This window comes from Schistocerca nitens, chromosome 7, assembly GCF_023898315.1.
Source record: "Schistocerca nitens isolate TAMUIC-IGC-003100 chromosome 7, iqSchNite1.1, whole genome shotgun sequence".
In the NCBI taxonomy this organism is placed as follows: domain Eukaryota; kingdom Metazoa; phylum Arthropoda; class Insecta; order Orthoptera; family Acrididae; genus Schistocerca; species Schistocerca nitens.
In genome coordinates, this window is record NC_064620.1 from 440,401,461 (window position 1) to 440,420,162 (window position 18,702).

The 18,702-nt window shown below is 41.2% G+C and overlaps 1 protein-coding gene across 2 annotated transcripts in view; it reads right to left on the bottom strand.

The window, feature by feature from the left end:
• Positions 1 to 1,521: 1,521 nt before the first annotated feature.
• The window catches only part of LOC126195156 (ribosomal oxygenase 1), a 65,434-nt gene continuing 48,253 nt past the window's right edge, over positions 1,522 to 18,702 (bottom strand). For both annotated transcript variants that reach the window (XM_049933663.1, XM_049933664.1), the window contains 4 exons: positions 17,925 to 18,174; positions 2,153 to 2,273; positions 1,837 to 2,050; positions 1,522 to 1,736 (listed from right to left, as the gene is read on the bottom strand). In XM_049933663.1, coding sequence (XP_049789620.1) covers positions 1,683 to 1,736; positions 1,837 to 2,050; positions 2,153 to 2,273; positions 17,925 to 18,174 — 639 coding nt within the window. In that variant the 3' untranslated portion in view covers positions 1,522 to 1,682. The remainder of the gene's footprint in view (positions 1,737 to 1,836; positions 2,051 to 2,152; positions 2,274 to 17,924; positions 18,175 to 18,702) is intronic.

Here is an 18,702-nt window from a genome sequence, read left to right on the forward strand (position 1 = left end):
AACAAATAAATCATTTTGAAGGCTCGGACAAGTGTTAATACGGTGCTATCTACCTCTTCCTGCTACATTTGGCCATCCTGATATATTCGGTGGCAGAAGTTACCACTACAAAAGAAAACACTGAAGCAATTCAGAGGGGGCAGCTAGATATGTTATCAGCAGGTTCCAACAACATGCTAGTGTTACAAAGACGTTTTGAGAACTCAAATGGAATCCCTGGAGGGAAAGTGATGTTCTTTTCGAGGAACACTATTGAGAAAATTTAGAGAAGCATTATTTGAAGCTGATTGCAGGATGATTCTACTGCCTCCAACATAAACTGCTTGTAAGGACCACGAAGATAAGATACAAGAAATTAGGGCTCATGTGGAGGCATATAGACGGTCTTTTTTCCCTAACATTATTGCGAATGGAACAGGAAAGGAAATGACTAGTGGTGGCACAGGCTACCTTCCTCCATGCATCATATGGTGGCTTGCGGAGTGTTTACGTAGATGTAGACGTATAATGCGCCTTTTGACAGTTGAATGTCTTCCTTACAATATTTATATTCCGTCAAGAACTTCCCACTATCATATCTACAGCAAAAATTCTTATCATTAAACCAAACTGTCTTAAACTAGAAAGAGTAATAAACTTCTTCACATCAAGTTCAAAATTAGCACAATGACCAACCACAAACATTGCCCCACAACCAATTATCAGGCACAATTCTGAATATGAAGCACAGAGCTAAATCAAATTAATAAACGCCAGCAATTATCAAAGTACAATAATTTACTAACATAGTATCATCAGGCGTATGAGTTGCCGTAGCAAAAGTAAGTCAAGAAGAGAAATGACCCTTGAATTCTTTTAGTTGTAACAAGCGAAACTATCAGTACGGCAATATGTTTTATTGCAAAAGAATTAGAAAAAAGAACCATACTCTCATTCACTGACTCATTATTTGTCATAAAAATTCTCATTTTTTTGCCCCATCTCTTACTATGCTGTTACTAGAGTCAGTTTTACATTCCCACCAAATTTCAGGATGAACCTTTCACTCAAGCTGTGTGTGCATTGTAATGAAACTTTCTAACAGATTAAAACTATTCTCTGGAATGGAACTTTAGCCCACACTCTTACATCTCCTGGACAATGTCTATGCAACCAAGCATCCATGTTAAATGGACAATCTGTCCTACAGTTTCTGCCAATACCTCTCTTCTAGTTCTGAAACTTCTCAGCAGCTCAGCTTCATACCTTGCTGGGGTAATTGTCACAAATTGAGGTTTGTTTCCTGAATGATTCTAACATTCTGCAGTGCTTGTGAGTTCTTTCAAGAAAGTTCCTTACCACAACAGGATGACGACGAAGATCATCATCATCATCATCATCATCATCAATATTCATAAACTGCAAGTTGTTATGTTAAATTTCTTTATCAGAAGATACATGCTGTTGCTATCATAAGATAATTGCAGGATAAAGTAAACAGGCAGGAAAACCTTAACGATGACAAATTCACCTAGATAATAATTCAGCAACAAAGTGAAGTCAGTTTATTAAAAGTTTAATCTGGCTACAGAAAGAACAAGCATCACAAGCTGAGGTGTAGGATGTCGTAATCTGCCACACTTTTGAAGATGCTCAGTCAAAAACACAGATCAGAAATGTTTTACAAAAACCAGTTAGGAACTCTAATCACACTTGAGGAGGAGCCCACGCTGCCAAAGGTCTGAAGCCAGGTTTATCTAAAAGAAAAAAAGCACATAATTTAATTATTATATGCAGTATAAAATAAGTGAATCAAAAATACAACACAATTTTATGCCCTTGAGAGCAACTGCATACCTTCTCACTGTCAGTATCCAGTGGTATGTCTGAGATACTGACAAACTGTGGGTAACAGCTGATGAGAAATTCAACACCTGGAGCTAAGTCTGCTGAAATTTTGAATGATTGTGGATCTTCTCCATGGTACTCCATAGAATTATCAGCATAATGAAAAATGTCGACAGTATCTTCATCATCATTATCCTCATCATTGTCATCTTCCATTACTAGCCTGCCAGAATAATGATTTGTCTGAATCAATTTGCAAATGTGCCTCTCACAGGTTCAACCAGTACTTTATTATAAGTACTGCCATATTCTAAACTTATATTACCTCAGTATGTGTGCACGGAGCAGTTTTATTTTTGTAGTAAGCTGTAGTTTGGTGTCCTTCGATATCTTCCCATCACTTAACATTCTTAACCCTCCACCTGTTACAGTCTGTTTCACTTCTTCTGTAAACATGATTGAGAAATAAAATTACTTTATACATAATACTAGAGAGTGCTTCTTCACTTTTATTATTGGGATGAATGTGTGATTCATTGTGAACAGAGCATTCCAAAGAAAACTTAAAGAAAAGCGATTTGAAAACTAATGCTCTTTTGTAAAAGTGTTGTCTTTCATTAAAAGAGTGTGAGAAACCTACAACAGGAAAACAATATTCTGAGTGTAGAGAAGAGGTAATATGTTTATTTTTTTTAAATTGCATAATAAAAAATTAAAAAGTAAATTTGATAAATATATAAAACATTTATTAATGTTAGAGCTGCCAACTTCTTAACCCTAAATATCCTAGGCATGTTCATGAATCAGTGCACTCCCAGAGTATGTTGGGTGGAGGAATAGTTCCACCTTCTGCCACCAGGTGAATATATGGCACTGTAAGCAATCATAACACGCTGTGGTTGCAGGAAAAAGGGGAGAAATAAACACATGATAATGGTGGTTCTTAAACATTTGCCAGGATATGGTCAGAAGTTACAACATATGTTCAATATAGCCTCCTGACTCAGCAACATGCTGCATCGGTAACAGGCTGTGGTTGACAGTTGCTCGCAGCATATCTGGTGTAATCAGAGCAATATGTTGTGTGCTTTCCTTCTGATCAGAAATAGTAAAGATACATCCCTAATGGACACAATATCCCCACAACCAGAAATCATATGGATTTAGGTCAGGGGATTTGGAAGGCCACACATCTTGAAATTCTCTAGAGATGATGCGGTCATTTCAATATGTTTCTTGAAGCAAATTTTTCACCTGCCACACAACGTGTGTTGTTGCCCCAGCTTACATGACAATATTGGTGTAGACACGGTTGTGTTCTTGCAAAGCTGGAATCATGTATTACATGAGGAGATCCTTATAACATGCTCAGGCCCACAAGATGTCATCTCCTTGAAGAAATACAGATTGAGAATGAAGGAGCTTGTGAAACCACACCACACAGTCATGTACACTGACTGAGGTGGATGTTCCTGCACAACATGTGTTCATCCAAAGAATATTCATGGGGGGAACCAGTGTAAAATGTGCCACAAAATCTTTTGAACTGTTGACCAGGGCCGAGAGATTTCCTGTGACACAGTTCAAGCACTGGCACCTGAGCCTGAGGCACATGCTGCATCGTTGCCCACAGCTAAAGAAAGTTTGTCAACAACTGTCATGGGAATGGGTTGTTTCTCTCTCCCTGCTGAACAACTTAATTCACCTGCTTTTTCAAACTTCTCGATCATATTCTTTATCTCATTTATTGACATGGGGCCTCTTTGCAGCTGTTTCTTTCGGTGATGTTCCTGCAATGCAGAATTGCTGTTGCTGCCGTTCTTATCAAACAACTTTACTGGGAGTGCACTGTCTTTCTTCTCAACAGCCATTACATTCATATGGAAAATTTCAACCTCCTTAAACCTTTTCACCGACAGACATTTCACAAAAGAAATCAAGAAACATCGCCAAGTGACAAAGAGCATACAGATATCGAAACTGAAACATTTCGTATTCTGACTGCTTACAGTGGCATATTTTCATCTGGTGGCAGAAAGTGGAAATATTATTTTTTTCCTCTACGTACTCCATGAGTACACTGATTAACAAACATACCTACAATGTTTCAGTGTCTTATACAGCCTGCACTGTCACACTCTCAAAACCCTCAGTTTAATTATGAACACTCAGTATTATACCAACAAATAATTCATAAACACATAATACTAACAATTTCAGAGGGTCACCTCTATTTAATACAGATCCAGTTAAATATAATGGTGTGAGGTCTGACAAAATAGAAATGAGACTACTTACATTAGTCGAAACTGTTTGCCTTTGAGCACTGGAGTATGACTTTTTCAACTTTGAACTGTGTCTTCGTGCTATGACAAGTTTCAGTTTGGTTTACCATCACAGCAGCAGCTTACAAGCAGTTGTGTTTTTGCATTCTAACAGAAAATGTGTTTGAGGTCTGACCCAGAAATTTAAACTGATCATGTGTACTTACAAAATATGTTCAATTCATGGTCATTATCTTCAAAGTGAAACCAATCTGAGCCCAAATATATCCACAGCAAAATGATTCAGTACATCTGAAATGCAATATGTGCAAATATCAAACAACAAACAGTTCCTAGGTAATGTAAGCAGACTCGTTATTTTGTCAGATTTTGTACTATAAGGCAATACAGCGTTCTTTGGCAAATCGATGTCTAGCAGATACAATTAACAAATTGAATACGAAATACATAAGCTTATATGTAGGGTACTGTTAGTAAGAAACAATGAGAAAAAATGTTTATGATTCATCAGATGTTGAATAATATCACGTATGGTAAAGGGCAAAGAGGGGCAGTGAAGACACACCACGGGCAACAACAAAGGGGGAATAAGCAGATGACAAATATAGTCAGAATCAGGGATCATAAACTCAATAAAAGGTTAACAGAAGATAGCTAGTTTTAGCTCTGGGCAATTGCATATGTTAATGACACCCAAAAAACAAAGTTCCCTAATCACCAACATCAGAGTTGTAATGGGTCCCTTTTCGCAACATGGTGGTTTTATCTATTGACACAAACTGAAAACTGCACATTTCATCCTAACAATAAACCTACAGTGACAACTGAAAATTTGTGCCAAACAGGCTTGCAATTGGATTTCCTTCCTACTGTGAGCAGCTGCCTTAACCATTAAACCATCTGAGTATGCCCAAGACCCAATTTAAACTTTTATTCTGATGTTTCCACCAATGGTTTTCGAACACTACTACCAGAGATTCTTCAGGAGTTATACGGGAATAGTAGCATTGTGAGAAGGGAGTTAGTAGAAGACTGTGACTTTCCCTGTGACAAGGGATATATACAAAATTGATCAAATGCACTGAAATGAAAACAATGGATCAATAGGGATGAAATCACTGAAGATAAAAGGAAATATGATCGCAGTGCAAACTGTTCAAGGATTGCTTACAAAAAACAAGTTCAACCGAATGCAGGTTGCAGTAGGTACGCAACAAAGAAGATACTGACACAGGACAGACTAGTGTGGAGAACAGTATCAAACCAATTTTTGGACTGAAGAAGATGATGGCACGTGCGGTGAAACACACATCAACGTCATGACTGTCATGCTGTATAGCATGCTCTGCAACAGAATATTGTGTATTGGCTGCATACACACTCTGCCTATGCCCATTCATTCTATTTGATAACTTGATAAGAGGTGGTATGGGGGTGCATAGGGCAAGTCTTGCAGTGGGCACAGTCACAGGGGTGGAGCCACAGGGTAGGCAGATGGGTGCAGGAGTAAACAGACTGACAAGGATATTGCGGAGACTGGGAGGGTGACAAAAAGCTATTCTAGATGTGATGGGCATAATGTCTGACAGAATGAACCTCATTTCAGGCTAAGATTTTAGAAAGTCATAGCCTTGTTTAAGTAGCTGATTAATAAATTCAAGACCACAATAATACTGGGTGATAAGTTGTGCACTCTTAAGTTGTTTCTTGGAGGTAGCAGAAGCATCAGGATTGTATGTGATGGTCCAGAATGTTTGGGTGAGAATGGTGGTGTATTGCTGTAAAGAGTCTGCATCTGAACCAATATGTTTGCCTAGAATTCCAAGGGTGTACAAAGGAAACATTTGACGTGGAAAGGACAGCAAATGTCAAAATGTAAGTACTGTTGTTTTTTAGCAGGTTTAAAGTGAATAGGTGTGTGTAGCTGACCTTCGGTGAGGATGAGATCAATGCCAAGGAAAGTGGCATGGGATCTGTTATAAGACCATGTGAAAATTAACTGGGAGAGTTATTTAGAGATTCCAGGAATTTTAATAGGTCAGCCTCACCATAAGTCCACATGGCAAACATGTCATCAATGTATCTAAACCAAACCAGGGGCTGAAGGCTTATAGATCCCAGGAAAGCCCACTCCAAGTGATCCATGAAAAGGTTTGCATAGAAGGGGACACCTTTGTTCCCATAGCTGTGCCTCTATCTGTTTGTATGTCTGTCCTTCACAGAGGAAGTATTTGTTGGTAAGCATGAAGCTGATTAACATGAGCAGGAAGGATGTCATGGGTTTTGAATTGGGTGGGTACTGACCACAGAAATGTTCAGCAGCAGACAGACTGCATACATGGGGGATGTTGGTACAGAGGGAGGTGGCATCAATGGTGACAAGCAGGGTGTGTAGTGGAAGTGGGAGGGGCACAGAGTTGTGATGATCTACAAAATGGATGGTGTCTTCAATATAGGAGGGAAATCTTTGGAGCAGCATTGTAGGTGTTTATCAACTAAGGTAGATACATAGTTGGTGGGTGCTTGAAGCCAGAAATTATAGGACGGCAAGGGTAATTGAGTTTATGCATCTTGGGAAGAAGGTAAAAGGTGGGGATACATGGTTTGGGTGGGGTAAGAAGTATAGATTGGGGTATAAGTCCTTGTGCAGGTCCTGAGTTTTTAAGGGGGGACTGCAGATTAGTTTCAACCACAGGAATGGGACCCTGATGGCAGGAGCAGTACATAGATGTGTCAGATATCTGGCAGAGACTTTCACTTACATACTCCCATTGGTCAAGTACCACAGCAGTAGATCCTTGTCTGCTGAGAGGATAGTGATGGAGTTATCAGCTTTTAGGGAATGAAGAGCCTGGAGTTCTGGATAGGACAAGTTAGGGTCCATGTTGTAGGAACTGGAGGAAGGGCTCTGAAGCAATGCTGGATGTGAGGAATTCTTGGAAGGTTTGTAAGGGATGATTTTGAGGTACTGATGGTGGATTAAGTTGGGATTTTGAGGGTTCAATGTCAGGTTTGCTGTGGGAATGGTTTTGGAATTGGGTTGAAAAGTGATATTTCCAGTTGACATTATATGTAAACGAAAGTAGGTCCTTCACCAAAGCAGCAAGATTAAATGCAGGTTTAGGGCTGAAAGTGAGACTCTTGGGTAACAGAGATAATTCACGAGGGGAGAGTGCTTTAGATGAGAGGTTAAGAACACTGTACTGTTATGACTTGTTGCTATGATTATGAGTTTTTATTGGTCTGGGAAGCATTGGTGAAGGTTGAGGGATTTTACGGAGGCTGGCCAAGCTCAGTTTGTAGGAGAGGGGTGGTGACTGGTGATGTGGCAGTTTATGGAGCTGCAGAGGGACAGGAAGGGAAACACCACTGTTCAGGTAGTTTAGGAGAAGGTGAGATAGTTTACTGAGTAGAAGTCAGGCATGTTGTTGACGTTTGAAATTGGCTTGGCAGGAAATAAGAGGGGCACTCGATTTGAGGATTTTGTAGAATGAGATTAGTCTGGTGGAGTGGAAATTGGCAGATAGAGCATATATGTCACAGATTAGCTGGTTATGTGCAAAAGATAACTGTATTTGAAACTGTAAAAGAGGCTAGTGTAGAATAGGATTACATCCAGAAACAGAGGCTTTCAATGCTAGGCCTTTGGGAGTAACCCCAAGGAACAAGAAGGTTTCAATAAATAGAATGTGCAACCTTAGTTTCAATAGTGCAAAAGCAGAAATTTTCAAAGCACTTCACTGTAACAGCAGCTGTGTATTCATTGATTTTTTAAAGCTTTAATCTAAAAAATTAAGTAATGATTACCAGCACAAAAACTGGTACAAACATACAGGCACTGAATTAATACTTTGAATTTCTGTATTCTTTAAAACAAAAATGGTAACCATAGGTGAAACTATACTCCATAAATGACATTTAGACTGGTCTGTAACATGAAATATTTTCCAATGGGACATAAAAAAATGTTTCCCCCATTTCCTGTTGTTTCACAGGATATTGTTTTGTGAAACCAAAGAAATGAGCTATAATTATATACATTGTCAGTAAACTAAAGTAGACACTGTACAGATTGAAACAAACATCTTGCAACAGTGCATTTTGTGTTTGCCAACCTAATAATTTTTGGGCAAGTTCTGCAATACACAGCATAACAAGCTACAACAGGATAGTTCACAATGCACCAAACTGGACACGAGTATGATGTGCAGGCTAAGGCTCGGCCTGTCTTGTCTTTGCTTGGTACATCTATGAAGTATACAGTACAGCATGACATCTCATTTAACACTGCAATGCGGCATTGTTCTATCGTGATGACCTTCTTTGATTCGGCACAATCATCGTGTCAACGCTGTTTATGCTTCGCTACTTTTTCATGGTCTAAATAAATTTCACAGGTCAAGTGACTGTTTGCACAAAGTGTCAGTCTGGTGACCTATTGTTACAAGCCTTTAAAAATGAACTGAACGGACAGAAGAGAACAGTAAGAATTTTCAGCATCTATTGTGTTGTATACAATTGCATAATTAATGGGTACCGCAACTACTGACAGGTGAGACCATGTGTTACACCACAAAGTAGAAAAGGGGAAGGAAATAAATCTTTTCTGAAGTTCACACTGGCACAGCCACAGGTGATACTAGACAGAGGTGGTGACTTAGCAATGCGGCAAAAAGAAACAATCAACACTGTAAGTCAATTGCGGATGTGAGCAAACGTTGCAACATCTGCACCAGTTCCCAGGCATGAGCTACACATTCAGTAGAACCTTGACACCTTGACTCAGAGAGTCAGAGACAGAGAGAGAGAGAGAGAGAGAGAGAGAGAGAGAGAGAGAGAGAGAGAGAGAGAGAGAGAGAGAGATTCATTAGCTCTATTAATGTGGAGCAACAAGCTATATCTCGGATGCAATAACACCTATCAGAGACTTGAGAGAGCGGTTAAGAGACTGTAACAAATTGTTACGCAAACACAGCAGAATGAGCGTCGCTGACCACTAGTAAAGAAGCATGTCACGTTTGGAGATAACGAACAGAGCCTCACCTAATTGCCTTCCACCTGTCTCCATAAATACCACAGTTCTCCAGCTCTCATTTCAATTTGTCATTAGGATTGATGGCACTCATACCAAAGCACACAATTCAATGATTGTTACAATGTAGTGACATCCACGTATTAGGTGTTCCAGCACTTCTCGTGCACACATTGCTTGCCATTCCTGAGATGACAACATCTGAGTAACCACTATCTGCTGCTTGTGGAACTTCGAACTGGCCTCTTAACACAACGCCGAGGGGGAGACTGAGGGCCTTGTAACACCAATATGTCTTGTGGTGCTCTCTGTACTAACATAATCACTGCTGGATGAGAGGCCATCCAGTGCCCTGTTCCTGACCATCACTACAGGTACTACTTCTGGGTGCCAGGAGTCTACTTGTCTCCAAGACAAATTTGAGGACTTGGGCTTTGGCATCGGGTCCACCAGCTTGATGAAGTCACTGCGCGCACACCAAAACATGCCGCTGTGCCAGGTTGTCCTTGTTGACAACCTGGAAAATCGCAAAATTTTATGGGTGCAATTTGTTGGACATTTCAATGTGACAGTCAAGTCACTCTGGGCCAAAGGCGAGACAGTACAATGCTACTCTTGCCAGCAGCTTAACTACATCCAGAGGTACTGGTCTCCTGGTCTGCTGCATCAAGTGCTCAGGCCCGTGGCCTTTTTCGCAAGAAGCAGCTGACTTGTTGTGACAGCAGCGGTGCACATGTTGCCAGCTAAAGAGGGTGCTTGCCCTTCTGCAGAGGCTGTGAACACAACTGTGAGGCAAGGATGCATCTTACAGGAGGGTGCAACTTCACACTAGCTTCACTGCTGCTACTACTAAGGGTGGGGCGCCTGACCCCTCCACCCAGAGGCATGAGTCATGGCAGCCACCTGCAGCATCTGTGGCTATACATGAGGCAGCGGCTACTCCCGCAGCCATGACTGTCGTTCCCCGCAGGCGCCACTGTCGCGCAATGCAAGCCACCCCCATGGCAGTCTGAAACTGATGTGCTGATGTGTCAGTGGCCCGTTCCACGTGATGTGCCACAGCCGGCATCTGAGGCTGTGCAGCAGCTGCTGCATGCTGAGTGGCCACAACCAGCTTCCCCCATGGTGCAGGCCGCCCAAGCGGCCTCCACAGCTGAGCTCTGATCAGTCTTGTGATCATTGAGCCAGTTGCTCCAACAGCTTCTGGCACTAGTCATCACTGCTAGGATGGTCCTGAAGGCCTACGTTGTGACTTCCAAGCAGCGGCAGATGCAGAAAAACCTCACGGAGGGGTGCTAAATATATCTTGAGCTACCTTCACTTTTACTATAATAATAAATAATCAAGTCACAGGCAAAGTTTTATTTAAACTGATTATACACATATACAAGACAATGCCATCTCATGATATAAAAAAGTTACAATTGTGGTTCTCTTCCTTAAATGATGAATTAGACAGAAATGTATAAAATACAATGACACGGACACGCATGCTACATAAAAAAGTACAACTACTCGATAACTCGATTCAGTCCTGACTGCTGGGGGTGGTGCAGGTGGCAATGTGAGCAGCTCCACATGTGGGGCGCGTGTGCCCCCCATCTGTATCCGCCGCTGCTTCCGAGACACAACATTGATAATTTACATATCAATGGTAACAGTTTGGTGTCCTAGCAGAGGGAATTTGGGGAGTTCTCGTGGGATGAGGAAACTGACACCTGCTTCTTATGCGAGACCTTCCTGAAACCTGAAATACGGGTAAGGGTAGCCAATTATCGGTGCTATCGCAGTGATGAACTGATTGCTGGTGGAGGGTCTGCTGCCTACTACAAGGTACAGCTGCCGCCACTCGCCATGATGGAGGCTGCTGGGTTGGCTGTTACCACCACAGCAGGAGTAAACAACTTCATTGGAGCATGTGGCCACTGAAGGGATTGGTACAGGAAGCAGACCTCGACATCCTGCTATCACTGTGTGGGAAACTTTTCACTGTGGGCGATTTCAATGTCAAAAGCATGCAATGGAACTCCTTCCTCACCAACACCAATGGGTGTCACCTGCTTCATGCTGCTCTATGCTATGGTTTTGGGGACTTATGACCACATGGTACTCCTCGCCCGAGGCCAGTCCATGTGCTCAACATCACCATATTCAAAGGTGTCAGACAATTTACGTTGGCCATAGTCCGATGTGCCCTGTCAACCAATCATCTCCTGGTGGTCTTCGACATGGAGGTAATCGGTGCATCCATGTCAGCTGGCTGTCTCAACTTTTGTGGCATCAACCAGGACAGATTCTGAGCCAAAATGCTTGGCTACTGTAGTGATGAGACTGATCCTGCCCTGGAGGGGATCAATGAACTGTTGGCCTTCTTCGCCTGGCAGTTGATTGGTGCTGCACAGGTGGTCACTCCCAGGAGGTGAGATGTCATGCCAGCTTCCACTACACACCTTCGAGATTATTAGTGACAAGAATCGCCTCTTCTGCCTCCCTATGATGAAGCACTGCCTCAACAGGGTATGGTGCGAGATTTGGGCCACCATTGATGACCTCTGAAACCACAACTTGGCGGACTTGTGGCTACCCCACAGATAACTGACAGCAGCGCCTGACCGATTGCCAAGTGTTTCCTATGTTGCCATCAGCAAGTCCTGCCTGTCCATGCGGGGAGCGACACCACCTGCAAGCCTGATGCTAAGACCAGCATCCTTGCAAACGTATTTACCAAAAACTTCCAGTCATCCATGGATGTGATTGATGTCGATCACGTCCATCTTGTCAAGAACCCACTGCTGGTATTCCTTGCAGGCAGGTGTGATGATGACATGATCGTACCGATAACAGCCATGGAAGGCGATCGGCAACTTTGCCGTCTCGACGTGAAGAATGTGGGTGGCACCAAAAGTATTGGCAACTGTCTGTTGCAGGTGCTGCTGCCAGAGGTCTATCAGCCCCTGGTGGACATCTTCAACAGTATTCCGAGCTCCAGAGTCTTTCATTCTATGTGGAAATATGCGGAAATGGTTGCCATCCCCAAAAGCGGCAAGGGCCCCTGACTGGCAGAACACTACTGGTCGATCAGCCTGCTCGTGCCCCTCACCAAAGTCTTTGAGAAGATGTACGCAGGGTGGCTGGTCTGCTATGCCACGGCTGAACAGCTCAATCTAGAGGAGCAGTTCAGTTTCTGGCTATTCTATAACGTAACAGCTGCTGCGCTTGCTGGAGCAGGTGATGTGAGCCTTGGAGATGAGGGAGTGCCTACGGGTACTCTTGTTGCTCCTCGACATCTCCAAGGCTTTCGACTCCATGTGGCGCGACAGCGTTGTATACAAACTCTTTGTGGATGGGGTACCCACGTTGCCTGTGGTCTTGCTGTGCTCATTCCTTTCAGAATGCACTTTCCATGACTTAGCAGATGGAGGGACTTCCACCGATCTGCCAGTACATGTGAGGGTGTCACAAGGTTCCATTCTTGGCACCTTGTTTTACTCCCTGTACATGGTCAATGCACCATGGGTGGCACACGTGTAGTTTACACTCTACGCTGATAACACAGAATTGTTCACCTGCAGCATGAACGTGGTCGCGATTCAATGCCACCTCCACGGCTTGAATGTGATGTCCTTGTGACTGATCCACCAGATGGCACCTTACATTCAGTGCAGCAGAGAGAGTCTGGCTCCTGACCTGCCGCTGTTGCAGACTGGCAAATACCTAGAGGTGATGCTCGACAGGTGCCACACATTAGAGAAATCACGGGGAGGGCAACGGGATGTCTTTTGTGTGCTCTAACCGCTGCTCAATGAATAGAAGGCTTGCTATAAATCAGTAACTATTATTGAGAGAGGTGGTGGAAGGAATCTTTTGTGGTCTTCCTGATGAGCAAGAATTTAAATCACGATATCAATGTAAGAATTGTAAACCTGCTCCTCTCACACGTGAATCCACTCTCCGATGCCAGCAAGATATGGTACTCTGGAAAACGAACAACAGTCCAACTGCAACAGTAGCAGCTGCTTCCTTGGCACTCTTAACATCATACACTATGTTTCACAGACTGCAGATATACGATGTGGCAAGCTACAAATGAAACAGTTACTGTGTCTTTCACTTGTTTATTGTACCGGTACATGCTTCGTTGGTCCACACAATCATCTTCATATGGAGAACTGTTTGGTTACACTTTTGGCATTAGTGCACAGCACTGATGTCACAGTAGCAGGTGTGTGTATTCTGCACTAACATCAGGAATGAAACCACACATGATGATGATTATGATGATACCATGAGGACAACACAAACACCCAGTCCCCGAGCAGAGAAAATCCCCCAACCTGGCCGGGAATCGAACCCGGGACCTCGTGACCCAGAGATAGCAATGCTAGTCACTAGACCACAAGCTGCAGACTGCGTCAACTACAGCTGAGCAGCTGGCCGCCCGGGAGTGTGTCCTGGGGGCCCACAATTCTCCACCTGGAGATGATTGTGTGAATCATTAAAATGCCTACAAGTTCTGATGGTTCACAAGTGTGTAAAGCAATAAACTGTATTATTTATATTCAATTATCATTGCTGTTGTAATGATGTTGTCCTTTATGGGCAAAATAAATACGACTCAAGCTCCATCAACTGTATCTGAATTCTACATGAACAACCAATTATCACTGGTATCAGTCAGTGTTATTTATAAAGAGTACAAACCATTTCACATAAGCTTAAGTAAGTTATGTGTGAAATGATCAATTAATAGAAATACTTTTCTGCTTTTATTTGGAGAGGTATAACAACAGTGAATTCTTTGTATGTCCATCCTTTTGGCAGGAGGTCTCTGGGATGAGGGCCGTTTCCTACTGTGACAAAATAAAACACCTACAGCCATCCTTATGATTTTATTTTATTTTGTTGATGGCCGTTTACTATTTTGACAAAATAAAATACCTACAGCCGTCCTTATGATTTTACTTCATTTTGTTGCAACCAGTTTCAATGTGTCATCTTCAGGTCGTCGTTGATGCGGTACGGGTTGATACGATCCCTATATACATCACATCAGTTGCCAGCATTACTGGATGCATTGAAACTGGCTGCAACAAAATAAAATAAAATCATAAGGATGGCTGTAGGTGTTTTATTTCGCCACAACAGTGAATTCTATTCTTAACTTTACACAATGATCAACACTGAGGGAGGGAAATACTTTCATTTGAAATTAAAGTAAAGGGTGATGACGTCCAAGATTTTTGACACACACACACACACACACACACACACACACACACAGAGAGAGAGAGAGAGAGAGAGAGAGAGAGAGAAAGGACAACATATGAGCTGTATAAACAAACTAATGAGGCATATCATAAACATAGTAAAGCTGAACTCTGAACTGCTTAAGTGCTTACGAGAGGGATTAAATTGCCCCAAAATTACTGATCATGACAGAGACTAACATAAGAAACAATAAGGGTGTGATAATGAACTGAAAGTAAATATTAAGTATTACACATGAGAAGATGCTTTTAGCGGATAGGTCAAAAGAATAATGAATTGCAAACAGAAAAAAATCATAATTAAATGTAGAGAAATGAAAAATAAAGGGACGCACAGTCAACTGAGAAAGAAGGAGGGATGGGGCAGGATAATCTCTGAATATAATACAAGTCAAATTTAAAACTCAATGTTTGAGAGAGATGCCACAGAATTCATAGACTTCCCAAATTCAAATTTCTGCTGCCAGTTTACACTGTGATTGATCATATACGACCACCCACAGTTCAAAATTAGAATTATATTAATACCTTCAGCTGCTGACGGGGACAGATGAAAATGTGTGCCCCCAACTGGGACTCGAACCCCGGATCTCCTGCTTACATGGCAGACACACTATCCATCTGAGCCACCGAGGATAGAGCGACTGCAGGGACTATCTCGTGCACGCCTCCCGTGAGACCCACATTCTCACCTTGTATGTCCACACACTACATTCGTAGTGTCCTACCCCAACACACTCACTACTCATGGAAGACATTCTTACCAAGTCCCGTAAGCGGGAATGTGTGTGCATCCACACAGAAGGAGGAGGTCATGGCCGGTATTGCCAGAACTATATACTTATATGGATATGGTGTCGGACATGTCTGAAAGAACAGACAGCATATCCATATAAGTATACCCACATCTCACTCCAGGCTGTTTCAACTATACCCCATGAGGCAGAGATGTCTGCAAGCACCCACAGCTCACTCACAGGGCAGGTGCAGAAGACAGACTATCTTCCACATCACCCTACTGAATCATGTTCACATCTTGTTCTGTTGTGCGTACGGGCCATTTGACCATCCCTGCCAGTGGGCACATGGCTGGTACATACAATCTTACAGGCTACGGCCTAGTTTCCTGACTGGCCAAATGTGCCCACAGGCGGGCACTCGAGCTCGAAGTATATGGCTTAGTCCCGATAGAGAGGCAGTATCAGGGCCACAACCACCAGGATCATTTTAGTCTCATGTTGCCCCCTTTGATGCTCTACTATACCAAGCTATTTGTTCCATGTAACACAAGCAGACTATCTCTTTTGGGGTTGCTGGTATAGATGTATCTCTAGTCTGGCACTCTAATGCAATTACTAAATTTTGCTGATATTAGGTGCATGAGCATCGCACGAGTTTAGTGTTATTAAACACTATTCTGTGCTCCTTTGTCATGTTGTTTTCTGAGACAGCACACTTCTCAGGCTGTCTTAGTTTTATTCAGTGATTGAAGTGACTGCTATTCATCACTGACAAACCCCAGTTAAAATTTTTTGTATGACCTTTTACAACTGGTGAAAACGTAATGACAGTAGCAATGGCTTCTGTGAATGCAAGGAAGTCTTACAATGCACATATTGCTATTCTGATTTCTATCTTTTTATGATGAAAACAATGTTATGATCCTTGGTAATTTGAGTATGTAAATTTTACACGGCTTATGAATGGCTTCTTTATATTCGCGGTTGCTATAGCGAAAAAATATACAAAGAAGAAGCTATGGAAATTACAATTTGTACATAAGATACAAACATATCGAACAGGAACATAACAATGGTGAACTGTTGGGGAAAAGTATGCAGAATGCAAACAGAAAATTAGAGGAATGAAGCCTTTGGAAAAGAATGGAGTACATCAAACTAGAGTAAATTGAACTTATATCAATTGCAGTAGTAAAATATAATTGGAGAGAGAGTACAAATCTCCTGAGTAGGGAAGCACAGTACTGGGAGCAGGCCCAAATGATTTTAATGGTTTATGAAGTACCCTGGCTGTTACGTTAAACATTATGCATGAAAATAGAATTTGCTGCCAAAGACTGTTTGTTACTGCTAAACTTTAAGACTGACTTTCTTCCTTTGGTGTCTGCAGATATTATCTTTTTCCTTCTTGTTTGCTAGATTATTCTCAAAGCTGGGGGTAAAAAGTTACTTTTTAAACTTTCGTTGCTCAGAACAATTTTGACAGTTCCTTTCGTGACATTTGACGTGTAGCTGCCTCTCTTCTACAGTACATATTGTTAAAATTATTTTTATAATGTTTTGATTGTATGCAACAGATTATATGATACTAACTCACTATTAGCAACAAATTGTATTAAAAAATAAACAATGAGCATGTCATTTTCAAATCACGATGTTCTTGAAGACACCTCTTCAAGTCCATTATTGACTTTAAACAATATTCTTCTCATTAATTTTTGCAGAATAGATACTCTACTGGCTTGTGCAGCATTTAGCTAGAAAATTATTCTGTGAAAGAGCAAGGATTGAAAGTATGCAAAATAGTAGCATGTTAACAAATTGAAAGTAGTTTGTAAGTGCAAGGCAAGTCTAACTACAAATGCTGATCAGCTTACCACTGAGTATTTCAGTTTGTTATAAAATGAAATCTAGTAGTTTTTTGTGGACAGAAGTAATTTTTGGAATGTGGTTCATCTAATGCAACTAAATGAAAAGCTTTTTTTTATTGTGCCATACATGTTTCATTTCTTTTTATTTATGAAGCATCTTCTGTGACCTGTAATACAGTTTGTATATAATATTTGTGCTCCATAATAATTACACTTGTCACTTTATTACAGTTTTTTTCTTATTCTTTTGTTGTTAGGTGAAAACCACTTTTTGTTGCACAAGTTTTGTGAAGTTAAATTAATATTTATATCTGCTTACAATCTGTGATCTTATTAGTGCATATGTGTCGCCCTGGAGTTGTACTTAGGTGGTCTGTGTACCCAAGATGTCCAATTTTCGGCATTTTATGAAACAAATATTAATTTAACAGAACAAAACTTGTGCTACAAAAAGTTGTTTCTCACCGAACTACAACAGAATAACAAAAAACTGTAATGTAGTAACAAATCTATAATTATTATGTAACAAATATTATACACATGAACAAACTGTATTACAGGCACCTGCAGATGCTTCACAGATAAAATGATGTAAAATGTATACAGCAAAATAAAAACAGCCTTTATTAAGGTGCATTAGATGAATCACATTCCAAGAGTACAGAAGCAACTTAACAACAGCGGAAAACATAAAAAATGGCAACAAGATATTTGTTTAGTTACTAAAACACTTTGCAATAGAAGTATTTATAGAGAAAAGTTATGTCAACAGCTGATAAACTGTATTTGCAACAACACAAAGCTGTCTTATCATCATATCTTGTGATCTGGTAATAGACCACACTGTAAGACAAGTGCAATGAATGAATGAATCATCAATGATGTGTGGACTAGAACTTCACCTTCTGTTAGAACAGGAGGAAATGCATCATGCATGAACTCCTTTGCCATCTGATCAACAGCTGCATCAATGGGCAAATGTTCCCACAATTTATCAAACAGCTGATGCAGCTGTGTTATGAAAGCTTCTCTACGTTCATCTCCAGTTTTATCGCTGTGTGCAACTCCCATATACTGCAGATAATCAACTGGTAAGCCTCGCCGAAAATCTACAGTTTCCTCAGTAGCAACGCTAAGTGCTGCAGGCAGCATCTGCAATATCAACATATAAATCTCATCATGAAGGAGAAATTTCAGGGATATGGAGCATTTCATGTTACACATTGTCACAAGAGAACCAGTCACTTAAAAAATACACTAATAGGCCAGTAGGCTTTCAGTCCAAATAAAGAATAATTGCTACAAAAGGCTTGATTGTTTTAATGACTGCATTTTTGGCCCAATATGACTATCCTAGATTTCCTCCATGGCAGAGATGTGTTTAAATGGTTGGGATGGGGGAAGGGAGGGTAAAAATGTACCCCGAAAAGGGGTATTTTTGAGGTTTTATGGTTTATCTCATAAAGAATACATTAAAAGTTGTAGGACATGAAATTCTGCATTGAATGAGACCAGATGTATATTTTTTGGACCACTGTTCCCACACTAGTGCTCATCATAGTTGTACAAATTTTAGATATTTATGAAAACTTTTCGTTTTAACTTCTACTTTTTGGTAACATCATCAGAACTAACCCACCTATCAATAAAGTGGTTCTTATGAAAGTTACAGAGGAGTAA